Source organism: Sciurus vulgaris (genome assembly GCF_902686455.1).
Source record: "Sciurus vulgaris genome assembly, chromosome: 6".
NCBI lineage: Eukaryota > Metazoa > Chordata > Mammalia > Rodentia > Sciuridae > Sciurus > Sciurus vulgaris.
In genome coordinates, this window is record NC_136466.1 from 106,016,410 (window position 1) to 106,032,208 (window position 15,799).

At 37.2% G+C, this 15,799-nt stretch overlaps 1 protein-coding gene across 2 annotated transcripts in view; it reads right to left on the bottom strand.

Annotated features, from left to right (window-relative positions):
- Window positions 1-15,799, bottom strand: part of CMYA5 (cardiomyopathy associated 5) — a 92,919-nt gene that overhangs the window by 25,098 nt on the left and 52,022 nt on the right. The window contains exons 3-7 of one of the 2 annotated variants that reach the window (XM_079145038.1): window positions 13,879-13,974; window positions 12,797-13,030; window positions 11,090-11,112; window positions 7,332-7,450; window positions 1,389-1,538 (exon numbers count right to left, since the gene is read on the bottom strand). In XM_079145038.1, coding sequence (XP_079001164.1) covers window positions 1,389-1,538; window positions 7,332-7,450; window positions 11,090-11,112; window positions 12,797-13,030; window positions 13,879-13,974 — 622 coding nt within the window. Of the gene's footprint in view, window positions 1-1,388; window positions 1,539-7,331; window positions 7,451-11,089; window positions 11,113-12,796; window positions 13,031-13,878; window positions 13,975-15,799 lie in introns of those variants that run through there. The other variant, XM_079145039.1, reaches the window with a different exon arrangement.

Sequence of the window (15,799 nt, forward strand, 5' to 3'; positions counted from 1 at the left end):
TCATCAGATAACTGTCACCAGCACAGTTCAGGGCACTGAACAGTGAACAGGGAAGTTTGGGGGATAGGGTGGGGTGAAGATGAAAAAAAAAAAAAATACTCTCAGCAATAATTACTTATTAAGAGGTGTTTTGGAGTGCCAGGGAGTCTCATGATAGAGCGAGACAGAGAAAGAAATGAAGCATAGAGTAAAAAAATAAATATGGAGACAAACAAACATAAATATAAGCTTTTGTTTATGAGTCTGAATGAAATGTATTTGTATCTTGTCCTTAACATCTACAAATTGTATAGTCTTGGGCAACTACCTGACCTCAGATCAGTTTTCTAATTTGCTAAAGTAGAGGTAACACTTACTTCCTTGTGTTGTGACAGGGATATAGTAACAGGTTTTCAATTAAATAGGAGTCCATATAGACAGACTTAGCCAACTTTACACAATGCATACAGTTGCTTTTTCTTTTTTTGTGTAAATTTTTCTAAATATATTATCACATGACATTTTAAAAGACTTAAAATTAGTAATAGGGAGATATGTTACAATTCATTCCTTATTATAAATTGGGCTCCTAAGTTTTGTAATAGGATGTCAGTCCTGCCACATGCTTATCTGGTTTCCAAGGCATGTGAGTCTATCTTCAATAAGCTACACAGAACACCAGCATACCCAGTTCTGATTCGTCAGGAAGTACAACCCCAAACTGCCTGTCATCCAGGTCTTACTAGAAGTCCTACAGAGCAGAGAGATCTTTCCTAAGGTTCAACTTGTAAGGCATGCCATCCACACACCCCATTAAGCACTTTCACTTCGTTGCACATATTAACTTGGGACACTGGAAGACTACCCCATGCCTCGAAGCCTGAACCAAACTAAGGTTTGTTTGTGTCTTTTGTCAAATAGATCTGAGAATCTGCCAACCATGATATGCAACACTGCATTTGCATTACAGTTGCTGTGGAGGACGGTGTCCTGTGCATAGTCCATTCTCCTCTACAAAATGGGACACCTTGCACCCATCTTTGAGACTTTGGTACTGATTAAAGTTTGTTCTCCCTGAAACTCTGGTATGTTACCACTTTTCTGAAAATGAGAATTGCTTAATTTGTTCCTGTTATTTTAAGAGTCTGAAGTCAAATTTTAATCTCAATTACAAAATTCATGTTGACCATTATGGTGATATTTATGTGTTGTTTTCCTTGATCTTGATTTTCAAATTTTGCCTTTCTGTTATCATTTCATTATATAATCATCGAGTTTTTGTTGTTATTGTTTTGTAAGCAGCTATAGATGCTTTGTGTAAAGAGTCAACATAATACATATATGTTTAAGTACTTCATCTTAAGATGCAGAAACAGCACCTGCATCTGTATTTGTGTTTATAATCCTACCATTTATTTCTTGGTCATCTTGAGGCTCCTCCATGCAGTACACCTGGAATGAATCGATGACATCTTCCTTGTTCATGCTCCAATAAACTGCAATCGTGGTGCTGGTGGCAGAATTTGGTTCCTGAGGTTCTAGTCTAGGAGGCTGTGGAACTGGAATATAGGTACAACCTACTGTAACTAATGTTGTTTTTATTGATTGGTTGTTCAGCAAAATTTACATTTGTTGAAAAAAAAATCAAACAATACAGAAATACACGGAGTAAAAGAGGAGCCCCTGTTTCCAATACCCACCCTCAATTACATTCCTAGGTTATAATCACTGTTGTACAACAATCACTGTTATAGTTGAGTGTGTACTCCTCCAGAATGTTTTCTATGCAGTTTACATGTGCACATATAATACACAAAATGAGTCCCAAAGTGGAATCACTGGATAATATTCTTCTGTAGTCTTATATTTTAAGTAATAAAAATACAAGTTAGAGGATATATCAAATGACATAGTTTTCTTTTAAAATAAAAAGCATTCCCTTGCTATATAAACAATGCTGTATTGGTCTATGTCAATATAGCGTCTACATTCACAATAGAGACCACTGAAAACCTTTTAAGATGGAGTTGAAATAATTCAATGCTGAAAAAGACTTGCATGAAAAAGCATCAAAATATACTTTCTGAAACTACTATCCCACTTTTTCTTTCCAATTTAGCTATGACAGCAGATTTTTTAAAAATTTATATATAAAAACTACGTAGGGAAAAAAGTCCTCTATTAATTGAATCAGATATAATTTTAGACATAGTATAGTTCTATTGTTCTAAATTTAAAGACAATAATATCCTCAAGTGTTTTACTAGAGATATTTTTAAGTTTATAATTATGTATATTACATTAATGACATAAATAATACTATAAACCAAATTCTATACAATTCTTTTCTAAAATTTATGACAAAAGCATTGAACATATTTTATAAGTTAGGAGAAAAGGCTATTCCGATAGTTGAAAATATATCACGTTTTAAATTTTCGTGTGGGTTTTTTTTTCCCCCAACCAACTATTTCCTGAGAGATAAGCTCACTGAAATAAAATGGATCAAATTTCATAAGACAATTGTTGAAATAAGGCAATTATTGAAAGTTGACACTAAAGGAAAACAAAATTTAGTTCAATAAGAAGGTTAAAATAAGAAAAAATAAATAAATGGATCTAAAGAATGGAACAAAAAGGCAAATTGAAAAGATTCAATTGAGATAAAGAGCTGAAGAAATAGTTAACGAAAAACAAGAAGCAGGGCTGGGGTTGTGGCTCAGTGGTGGAGCACTTGCCTAGCATGTGTGAGGCACTGGATTTGATTCTCAGCACCACATATAAATCAATGAATAAAATAAAAGTCTATCAACATTTAAAAAAATATTTTTTAAAAAAATGAGAAGCAAGAATTCAAACAGTCCAGTCAACAAATGGGCTAAGGAAATGAATAGACACTTCACAGAAGAAGATCTACAAGCAATCAACAAACATATGGAAAAATGTTCAACATCTCTAGTAATAAGAGAAATGCAAATCAAAACCACCCTAAGGTTCCATCTCACCCCAATTAGAATGGCGATTATCAAGAATACGAGCAACAACAGGTGTTGGCGAGGATGTGGGGAGAAAGGTACACTCATACACTGCTGGTGGGGCTGCAAATTAGTGCAGCCACTATGGAAAGCGGTGTGGAGATTCCTTAGAAAACTTGGAATGGAACCACCATTTGACCCAGCTATCCCACTCCTTGGCCTATACCCAAAGGACTTAAAATCTGCATACTACAGAAATACAGCCACATCAATGTTCATAGCTGCTCAATTCACAATAGCCAGACTGTGGAACCAACCTAGATGCCCTTCAATTGATGAGTGGATAAAGAAACTGTGGTATATATATACTATGGAATATTACTCAGCCATAAAGAATGATAAAATTATGACATTTGCAGGCAAATGGATGAAATTGGAGAATATCATGCTAAGTGAGATAAGCCAATCTCAAAAAGCCAAAGGACGAATGATATCGCTAATAAGTGGAGGTTGACACATAATGGGGGGGAGGGAAGGGTTAGAGTTAGGGTTAGGGAGGGGGGCAAGTATGGAGGAAGGAACTACTGTATAGAGGGTAAAGAGGGGTGGGAGGGGTGGGGGGAAGGGAAAAAACAACAGAATGAATCAAACAACAATGCTCTATGTAAATTTATGATTACACAAATGGTATGCCTTTACGCCATGTACAATCAGAGAAACAACATGTATCCCATTTGTTTACAATAAAAAAAAAAAAAAAATGAGAAGCAGGATAGAAAAATGTTGAAGTTCATGGACTTCAGAGCAGACAGGCTGACCCAGGGTTGAATGCCAGATCCCCACTTATTAACTGCATTATCTTAGCCTCAGTTTCCCCATCTTTAAAATGATAAAATAGTAATAATACCATTATCTCCTAAGGTTGTTGTAAGAAGCAAGATATTATATATCAAGTGCTTAACAAATATGCCTGACATACAACCAGTAGTGACATTCATGAAGACAAGATGGCCTTGGCAGAAACACAACAAATGAAGGGAAGAGGCAGGAACCTCCGAAAGATGGAAGTTGACCCTGGATCCTAGCATCTGGTAAATCATAGCAGCCACAGAGGAAAGACCTGCTGAGGTCCACCTGGAGAGTTCCACCCTAAGAACTGACAGTGGTTCAGAGACACACTATCTTTGACTTCATTATTTTATCTTCCCCACAGAAAATCTATGTCACATGCTAAAGGAGTCCATTCAGATGGACATGGTTCAGCAAATTTTCATGTTAACTAGATTTATGAAAGAGCCAAACAGAATGTACAACTATTGTCAATTGTCTTTGAAGCAGTGCTAGGGAAACCCTCCAGGCATGAACAATGAAAATGCTTCTCTTTTCTTTCTATGAATTGTGCATTTGTCTATATTTGCTTCTTTAAATGGTAATATGTTTTTACACTTCTCTCTTGGGCAACTAAACAAACTTAAAAACAGATCATTGGTGCCTCGAAAATCACCTAATTTTGAGAAAGTAGAAGATATAGGAAATTAAAGCATATGGTTTTCCAGTTTTCCCAGCACCATTTGTTGAAGAGGCTATCTTTTCTCCATTGCATATTTTTGGCACCTTTGTCTAGTATGAGAAAATTGTATTTATTTGGGTTTGTGTCCGTGTCCTCTATTCTGTACCATTGATCTACCTTTCTATTTTGGTACCAATACCATGCCGTTTTTGTTACTATTGCTTTGTAGTAGAGTTGAAGATCTGGTATTGCAATACCCCCTGCATATAGACTAGAAATAATTTTGTTCTTAATGTTCTCCTTTGCCCCAAATAATTAAAGTGAAAACCTTCTTTTAAAAAAAAAATACTTTCACTCTTCAAATATTATAAAATGAAAAGGGAAATATGGATATTTCATAAATATAATTTAATAAAGGCTGGACTTAAAATTCCCATGTGGCAAATGAACTTCAAAGACCCAGATTTTATATGTTAGTAATTCCCTTTACACTTTTGTAGTGATAAACTTGAGTAAGTGTGATGACAAAAACAAAAAAACATAAGAACAAAATGGAAGCTTAGGCTTCTTTACCAGAAGCTATGATACTAGGGCAGAGGAATCACCCCATGGATTCCCTCTGTCTGATGGACATGCCCATAAAGAGCTGTCACACAGAGAGAGCTAAGCCTAAGCCTTAATCAGTTTGGACTTCAGCTCCTGTGACCAAATACAGATTTCTGTTCAACCTCACTTCCAAAAAGCCCCCAGGAGAACAGCACTATTCATGGTAGCCAAGAGGTGGAAGCTGCCCAAGTGTCTATCAATGGATGGATATACAGATGGATGGATGGCTGAGCAAAGTATGGTCTATACAAACAAAAAAATGTTATTCTGTCTTATAAAGGAAGAAAGTTCTGACACATGCTACAAAATGAATGAACATCAGGATAATATGCCTAGTGAAATAAGCAAATTACAAAGAGATTACTGTATATGATTTCATTTATATGAGGGACCTAGAATAAGCAAATTCATAGACTCAGAAAGTACCAAGGCAATTTCCAGGAGCTAGAAGAATGAGGGGAATAGGACATATTGCTTAACAGGTATAGAGTTTCAGTTTTGCAAGACAAAGAGTTCTGGAGGTAATAGTGATATGAATGTACTTAATGCCACTGACCCGTACAAATAAAAATGGCTAAGGTGATAAACTTTATGTCATGTATATTTAACCATAGACTAAAAAAATTCCTAGGGGCTAGAGTCAAGGAACCCTGGATCCATGTCTATCTCGCCTCTCACAGCAGTGCATTCACTCTGCTTCTGGGCCACTAGGCAAAGACTCTGAAGCCAAACTCCCCCTGCACCCTGCCAAACTCCTGTATAGTCTTGAAAAATACCATTCTTCCCTTTCTCACCAGTCAAGTGGGAATATCAACAAAACCCTAGGGCTATTGTGAGATTAGATGGTTGGCTATGCATAACAGACTTCATAGTACTCCTCCTGTGAGCAGGGAGCACCTGACAGCGCTGCTCATTCTCGTGGGAAAGCCCGTTTTTCCTCAATCTATCTGCTTAGTTTGGGTACCATGTGAGGACTTTATAATGTGAGAGCTGTCATTGGTCACAAAACAACACTACGTAGGAGCAAGTCACTCTGGGCTCCAATTCTGTGAAGCAGACACACAAAGCAGCATTGATTACTCAGAAGAGTCTCCTCCCAAGGGGGCTTAAAACCTTGGGGATTGCACAGTGCACTGAGTTAATCATTAACCCTTTGTGATAATGTAGCCCTAAACTATCCATCAGGTATTCAAAAGTATATCCTTATTCTACATGAACAACGGCGTTTTTTAAAACCTCTTAAAAGCAAAAGATCTGTTTAAACAAACTACCTTTTTCGTTCATCTGAATTTCTTAGTCTGCAATCATTGCTCCAGTTTATTGCCTCCTAAAGTTATTACAAGAAAGCGCACTTTTTGTTTTGAGACATTTCTAAAGAAAATTCATTGGGATAAATGACTGAAATTTTCACTTTATAAAGAGTTGTTCAGGTTTAAAGGTTTTTTTGTGGCGTTTGTTTCATATTTTGTCTTTTTAAAGACTCAGTAGACTTTTACTAGTTACTAAACTAAAACTTGCTACAGGAATGAAACTGAATTACCAATTTAAATATGAATGCCATCTTTAAAGTAGCTTTGGAAGAATATAGCATGTTTTAAGAAAAGCACCTGAGCACATTGTAGAGTAAGGGAAACTCAGTAACTCGAAAGATGGCAGCTTTGAGAAACCTAAATAAGTTTCATTGTCTTGTTTGTTAAAATAGCACATTAAAAAATATTTTGAAGAGCCGGCAGGATGCTCCTGACAGCTGAGTAGGAGGCTCCTGGCTACAGACGACGATGCTGAGCTGTTACTTCTCTAAGCTAATCTGTTTAGTTTAAAAAAAAAAATAGGAAAAAGAACTGAATTGAAGAAGGGGAAGCTACCCATAAGGAAAAAATTAGTTCAAGGCCTATGAAAATATTTGATTCCTTTTCCCATCTACATCCGACTACTGATATGAAGTAAATAATTCTTTTACAAAGAGGGAAAAAAATCCTATTTTCAAAAAAAGAGAAAAGAAAAGAGAAAAGAGAGAAAGAGGGGACCCTAGTTCCAGGCCTGCTTCCTCTTACCTCCTCTAACCCCAACACAGTCATAAAGCTTCAAATTGAAATGCATTTATCACTGAAATGGGATGATGGTCTCATGCTTTATCTCAGAGTCTAGCCTTAAAATTTCACAATCAACACTTTTCTTTTCCCAGTTAAAGAAATTTTAGAGAATAAACAAGTAAAAGCTGCCAGATCTCATCAAGGTGATCAATATAGTAAAATGCTTACCAGCCACTTGCTTTAACACCTGGTCACTCCTTGCTGAGCTGTCATCGTAATGTTCGAAACGTGAAAATGCAGCAGGCATGTTCCCTAATGAAGCTGTGCTCTCCACTGCAGAAAGTAACCTACCACGGGGACATGTAAGTATCAACAAACAGGATGATAGCACGAAACGATTTTTCAAAATGAAGCTGGTGTTGGTAGGGGTGGTTTTTATGAGGCTAGGCCCCCCAGTATCCAAAAATGATGTAGACTATTTTGGAATCTGAAAATACATATCTAATATCTACTAACTCTTAGGGTTCTTAGGCTACTGGTAGTACTAAAAATTTCCTTCCTATATCCTCAAAGAAAAGAGTCTACCAAAATACACAGTCTTAAATTTCTTTTCTATAAAGCTTATCCTAAAAATTACTCCACTTCAATAATTATCTTATTTCTTAAAGGATATCAAAGTTCAGAGCCTGTCCAGAAACTTACATACTGTAGAACGTCCTTGCTGTTCTCCATCCCCTACACTAAGCTTCTAGTCATTTAGTCATTAAAAAAACGTTGTTCACCTACTATGTACCAGGCACTGTACTGGGAACTGGGGATACAGCCGTGAAAGAGGGAAAGCCTTACCATTCCTTAAAGACCAAATAAGCCACAGTTTATAGAAATATATGACTCTTACGGATTCAAGCCCCTCTTAGGAGGAGAATCAGGTGATGCTAACTCAACATTTGTATCTAAGCAAAATATAGGTTTTAAAAACAAACAAAACAGTCTAACTCTGAAGGGGAAAGAGGGAAAAGAGAGTTTGCAAAAGAATTTGTCTTTAGTATGAGGGCCTTCAGATGGATTAAGAGCTCCTCTGTGTACTCTCTCACACAAGCTTGGGAACTCTCTTCTAGCAACTAAGTCCATTTCAAGGAACTGCATCAGTTTCATTCCCATGGACTCTGCAGTTTTCCCTGCCACAAATCTACCTCAAGACCATAGCACTTGTTGTTGGAATGTTCTCCTCCCAGATACTTGCATAGCTCCTTCCTTCACTTAATTTAGATCTCTGTTCTAATGTCCTCTCAGAGAGTGCTGCTAATATGGCATGGTCTGCCATTTCCAGTTCTCCTCTTTGTTTCCTCAAACTTACCACAACCTATTTGTTTTTTACCTGTCAACTTCACCAGAATTTAATTTACATGCAGGAAAGAAAGGGTTTGTTTATCACTGTGTGGTAATGCATTACTCAGCATACAGTAGGTATTTCATAAATATGTTTTGAATAAATAAGAAGCCAAGAGTTTCATTTTAGGGAGAATATCAGGATTTCGGGGATGGTGATTTGGGGTCAGCATAAGGGGAAAAGATTATGTAGTATTTTAAGAGTGTATTGTATGCTTACTATTGCTGGACACCATAAAATTCACTACCACTTAATGGAGGGGAGATGGTTCCAGTAGGACACTGACATTTGGGCTAGATATCAAAGAAGGAGCAGGAGTTTCCTAGGCAGGAAAGGAGGGGTATGCAAATTGCAGATGGAAAAGCAACTTGAACAAAGGCTTGGAGCAGTGAGAGAGGAGGGCACACTCCAGGGCCAGAGGGCACCTAGAAGAACCCTGGGAATTGGGAAGCAAAGACAAAGATGAAATGGGAAGGTGGCTTGTGGCTTGACTGTAAGGATCCTTTCATAGCCACCAAGAGTTTCAATTTTATTTTTTAAGGCAGGGAGAGCCACAGAACTGTTTATGTAAGGGAAGCTTAGAAGAATACCCTGGCAGGCACGGAGGAAGGACCAGAGCCAGTAGACAAAAGAGGCAGTGAGATTGGTTGGGAGGACCCCACAATGGTCCAGGTGAGGGAAGATAAAACAAGCCTAAATCAAAGCTTTGGCAATACAAAGGGTGGAAACAGTAGACTCGGAATTAACAAAAAATGGTGACCCATACGTACACTAAACTCTCAAAATGCAGAATTTTTGTAGCACAATAGCTCTGATTGTAGACACATAAGTAAAACATTTGAGTTTTCCTTTATGCACTAACCTGTTCAATTTTAACATCAGCATATGAAAGGGCAAGGAGACTTTCTTTTTTAATAAGTAGGCCTTACAATGGCTGTGACTCTTTCTTTTTCATTATTATAATACAAAAGAGCAAAGCGGAGCAAAAATGCATCCCCTTAACAGAACAGCATCCTCTAAGCAAATGTGTTTTTCAAGATATGCAAATGTTGAGTCTAAATATGCTTGACAGCATTCCTTAATTTAAGCATTTTTAGTGTTGAGAAAAATCATTTAATGTACAAGCACTGTCTTTAGAGATATAAAATGAAAGAAAAAAGAAAAACAGCAAGGTAAAATAAGCTAGATACTTAGCACTTCTTATAGAAAGGAACTCCAATAACATTGCAACTTAGAGAAGTCCTGAGGACATGGAAGGTGTGTGTGTGTGTGTGTGTACGTGTGTGTGCACGTGTGTGTTTGTGAACACATGTGTGTGTACAGGTTAACAAGACTTTAATTGTTGATACGTCTTCACCAAATCCCAGAATTTTGTTGTCTTTTTCCTACAGAAAAATAATGGTTATTCCAAGTATATTCTCCTTAGGTGACATGCAGTTTTAGTAAAGATTAATTCATTGTCAATTGGACAATGAAACAGAAATTAATTAAAATGACACATAGATTAACAAGTTTAAGCACAAAACCAAAGAAATGGTATTTGGTATTAAATGGTTGTCAATTCATATTAGCAATGTTCAAAAGTTTAGAAAAGTAAAAACAATTTCATTGCAGTTTTTAAGGTAAAAGCCTTTGCAAATTTTCATACCTTGAAATTTTCATTTTCACACTTTCACCAAATTGTCTTATCATTCATTATCTTCCATGAATGGATAAAATAAAAATAATCAAATACGCATCCATACTATTCAGTGTATATGAAATGGCACTATAAATCCATACATTTAAAATTATATTAAAAAATAAAATACTAGCTCAACCAGTAAAAAAGATTTCAGGTCTCACCAAGGAGATCAGTATGAGAATTTCAATGCCTGGTGCAAAAGAGAAACCTAAGGGCTGAGGTGCAGCTCAGTAATAAAGTGCTTGCCTAGCATGCAGGAAGCTGAGTTCCATCCCCCGCACCAAAAAAAAAAAAAAAAAAAAGGATAAATATAAGTCCAATGTTTTGTTTTATGACATTTTCTAATTTCTTTTTGAGTGTTTTGCCTTTCAAAAGAATGAAGAATTTCTTAGACTGATTGTTAAGAACACCAACAAAACCAAACAAAATCAAAAGAGGAAGATTCATTTAGGTTAGCTGAGCAGAAAGAGAAGATAAATGCATGACTATCTTTTGAAGAGAAAATGAGAGAACATGCCATTAAGATTACATACGTCGTAAAATTATTCAAGGCAGATATGGATGATTTCTTCACATTCTCATATTTAACCAATAAGTCTAAGTAGCTACAAAACTTTTTGTATGCAGTGACAGGAAAGATGGTGTAGACTGGGATGAAAATATACATCTTGAGAAGGCAGTTAAAAATCTACATTATGATAATTGTTATTTAACTAAAGCACATGCAATTTTCTTTCAAAGCTGTCATTTAGCTTTTAAAAGCACCATGTCTTAAAAGTGAGAATTCAGTAGCTCACTAAATGTATTTTTTTAATTGTCAGCTTGTTTCCTATAAAGCATCAAAATATTAAATCTAAAGCATCCAGTCATGCTATTTTCAGTCACCACTACATTATACCATGTTTTATATACCTTTCATTGATTTCCTCAAATGACTTGGAGGGGGAGAGGGAAAGAGAGGGGGAGTGGGAGAGAGAGAGGGAGAGGGACACGGAGAGGGAGAGGGACAGGGAGAGGGAGAGGGAGAGGGGGAGGGGGAGGGGGAGGGAGGGAGAGAGAGAGAGCGAAGAGAGAGAGAGAGAGAGAGAGAGAGAGACTAATTAATAACAAAAAGAACAACCAAGCAAGAGCATTAAGATCACACCTGTTAGAATATCATGACCCTTCAGTTTCTCGGAGCTATTTCTCTTTGGGACTTTAAGCCTGGGCATCAGGGAAATCAGTGCTCAGGAGGACAGTCAGGGACAGGGCATGGACAAGGATGGAGGGGCTTTAGTTAGCAGTTTGCCTCTGTTCTCTCTGATCAGCAGGGCTGGCAATGGGGTGCTTGTTCTCTGCTTCTATTTATTAACAAGTGGCTTGGTTTCCAGAATAGAAGTCACTGAAGCAAGAAAAATGACTAAAATTTGCTCAATGTAGGATACATAGCAAAAATGTAATCAGTAGTTATCACTGAGTGACACCTTCTCTGTGCTTTTGTGTATTTTCCAATTTTTCTAGAATGAATATTTATCACTTTTATAAGCAGGGAAAAATGCTTTGTTCCCAATTTATTGTTCTAAGGAGAAGAAAATAATCTTATCAAACAAAGATAAAGTCCTCAAGGAACACAAACACTTTATTAATGTTATGCTTCTTAAGAGGTACTTGCCTTAATTAAAAATAAAGCAACCTAAAGATTTTAGTTCTCCTTTGAGAATGGCCATGTCCACTAGACTCAAATTTGCCCTGGCTGGAGATGTCCCTGTAGGCAAATCAAACACTTAACATTTCTCCATTTTGCCTCACTTCATCTCCAAACTTTTTCCAGATGGCTAGGAGAAGAGGGAACTTTGAAATCATCAGGTGATGCTTTTTCCTGTTCCACAATTAAGTTTGGGTCTGTGCCCTGGGAAAATATCTCCATTACATCTGTTTAATCCTGGTCCCATGGGGAACCAGTGTCTTATTGCATATTCTAAGGAATTATGAAGAGCAAAGAGCTAACTCTGTGGTGCAAAATTGAGAAGCATCCAGGGGAATATCCCTGTCCCTTAAGTTGCTTGCTTGAATTAAGGAACCCTGTCCTCAGGAAGCCCCTTGGAAAAACACCACCATATTATTTGAAAGGGGTATCACACTTTAAGTCATGCTTTTTCATCTAAAAGTGTGTACCAAAATGTTACTCTCAACTATTAGCTAAGGCTCAGAGGGAATGGCCCATATGTGAGGCTACCTCAGATTAGACAGTGATGAGGACAGGCCTGGGGGTCAGCATGAGGATGTCAGGCAGCAGGAGATTGCTTAGCCCTCAGAAGGAAGGTGTAGCATGACTAAGGTTGTAAGGCTGCTTTCTCTCCCTCTTAGAAGGTGACCCCTGCAGTGTGATAGCACGGAATGATGATACTGTGACCCAACTCCATGTATTTTGGCCCCATCTGAGCATTTGGACTTCTAAGATTGGCAGGGCCTTTTCTATAGATATCATGCATGCCCCCCAAAAATTTAAGTGCCAGAATTATATAAACCCTACACTGAGATATAAATGATCTCAAGGAATATTGAAAGATGAACTTTCAAAAGAACACTTGTGTCAGAGTGGGCACCAGGTGCTGGGACCTGTTTTACTTGGGCACTTACTGTCAGGAAAACAGTCTCATCCAGCTCCTCTGCTTCCCTCACAATGGTCTCCAAGGTGTCCTTGGCAGTGTCCATGCTTTGCAGAAAGTGGACCATCTGGTCATGCAGGAACTCCATCTTCTTTTTCTTCACTTCCTCAAAGCTCTGGGCTTTCTCATCATACTGTGCCAAAACCTTCTTCATCATTTCCTCATTCTGCTCTTCTAACCTTTTCTCATTCTTACTACAGTTTTCCTAGGGGAAAAAAATCAAAAACACTTTTGAATGAAACACGAGGTATATATATTTTTTCTTTTTTAAGAACTGACCTCTGGCATCCTGATAAGAGAATCAAACATTAAGTGAACAGTCTGAATTTCCAACTACCAACTTCCTTTGCCATAATTAGCTTTGCAATAGAAATGTTCTTGATGTTATTCTTACAAATAATTTATAATAACTTTTAGACACTGAAATACAAAGAAAGGAAGGAAGAGAGGGAAAGGTAAGGAAGGAAGGGAAAGAGGGAGAGGGAAGAAGAAAGAAAATATTTGTATGTAAGTCTTACCTACCTGCATTCCACAGATAGAACTTGAAAAAAAAAATGGCATGGCAGTTAGTGAGGATCATGGGCTGTCAGGTGGTGGAGAGAGGTTAGTACAATTTTTGGCACTCCGCTAATATGATGACATGAGGGAGCGAACTGCTAGGATATTGAAAAGGGTCCTTCATTCTCAAATATTCTCCAGGGAAGGGGCAGCTCCCACTCTCTCCAGGAAGGGGGAGAGACTTTGGAAACAATAATAATACATATTTCATGTATATTATATAGTTCATATTATATATTCATATGGTTATTGTGAGATAGGTAAAGCATATGAAGCATTTGTCTCATTATAATAAATGTGCAATAAATGAGTACCCATTTTTAGGGACTAATCTTATCCTTAGGCAAGAAGTAGTCTGACTTCAGACAGAGGGAAAACTCACTTGCAAAGGAACAAAACCAACAATGGAAAACAACACACATGAACTCCAATTCAAATCCTTTTAGATCAGAAGCATTTACTTGTGATAGAGTAAAAGGCATTATGATAACTTACCTCAATGGTATTAAAAAAGGATTCTATCTCACTAACAAAGGCTTCTATCCTCAAGGACTTCTCTTGTAAATTTTCAAGAAATTCTGCCAATTGAACCTAAAGAAAGGAATTAAAATATCTTTAATATACAATATTTCAGAAAACAACTCTAAGCAGCAGAATTCAATTTCCTTATAAATTTAACATATTTGATAGAGATTTCCTATGCCATAATCACTAACAAATCAAACTTTGTGCTGCTTTATTTAAACTGACAAGATAATCCTGTCTGATAACAATTAAGAGGTTTGTGACTGAGAGTCCCAAAAGCAACTGTACATAGTTTATCAAAAGTTCATCTTCTCAAAAAAAAAATTTTTTTTATCTTCTCATGCAAAAAAAGGGGGGGGGCAGACTTCTTAAAAGCATGTTTGTTTTAGTGAACTCTGAATTTTAATGCTTTCTCCTAAAGCCTTAATTTTAATACTTTCTGAAACAGCAGCCTTTTTGCTGAAATGCTCCAATATATCTGAGTAGTTTCTTTCCCATTTTTCACCAATGGCCTCGGGTGCCTAGAAGACCTGACCCTGCAAAGGTGATCAGAGTCTAGCATACCAAAAAATGCAAACTGTGCTGAAAGGACCTCAAATTTCTAGACTTTTGGAGGGTTGAAATACTCAAGAAGGGGCAACCAACTGAAAATATATGCAGTGATGGGGAAAGATAGTACCTGATTCAGCTATAGTTATAAATCTAGCAGTTAAACTTAATTAACAACAAAACAGAATAACCACTTCAGCTGTCTGACTCACTAGCCACAGAATGACAAAGATATTACATTGATGAAGCCTCTTCAGGATCTGGCCTGTACTTTCCTCTGTGGTCCCTACCTCCAGAACCTTCCAGCCCCCGTAAGCTACAGTCAAACAAGCCACATCTTTTCCTCAAACTCTTTCTCACAAGTATGCCTTTTGCCTATGGTATTCTCTAGCTCTAGAATGTGCTCTCTACCCTTGACTACTAGAAGAAGTCTAACTCATTTAAGGCTCAGCCAATCATCAGATTTTTAGAGATACTATCTCCAGCCCTCCCCCTTCTGTCCCACTGCTTCACACCCAGGAAGTTAGTTTCTCAGCACATCATGTCCCCATGGCCCTATACTGATATAAGGGATCCACAAGTCTTTGCTCCTCCCCACTTTTTTAAAATTCTCACTCTTGATGATTAGCACCATTCCTGACACAGAACAGGAGGTGAATAAACACTGAGAAAGAAGGAAAGGAGTGAAGGAAGAAAATTAATGATGGAGGGCCGGGGCTGTAGCTCAGTGGCAGAGTGCTTGCCTAGCATGTGTGAGGCACTGGGTTCAATCCTCAGCACCACATAAAAAAGAACAAGTAAATAAAGGCATGCTGTCCATCTACAACTACAAAATAATTTTTTTTTTTTTTTTTTTTTTTTTTTAGAAAATGAATGATGGACAAAAGGTAAGCCACAATGATGAGGAAGAACTGGGGAGGAGAAGCAAGACTTGGGCCATCTGTCAAAGTAGCTCTCAAACCTTGAAGAGGCATAAAAGGCCACCCACAAGATGCTAGGGTATTATTGAGTTACAACTTTTCAATTGATTTTTATTTTTAAAAAGTTGCCAACCAACTCTTAACCTTTATGACTAAATGAAATTGGTTTTCATCAACTGGTTGCCACATTCTCCTTCTCATACTATTTAGAAAGATCATGATCAATGACTTTATAATATGTTTAAGTCAGGAGACATCAGATCTCCCTAGTTTTGAAAAATTGACAATATTTAGATAATTATTTTTTAGTTTCTAAAACTCAGAGATCAATAAAATATACCTAAAAAATCTAGTCCTGTTGATGGTGTCCAATAACTGTTAGTTAACAAAACCAAGTGTCACCATAGTATCAGTCACATTTC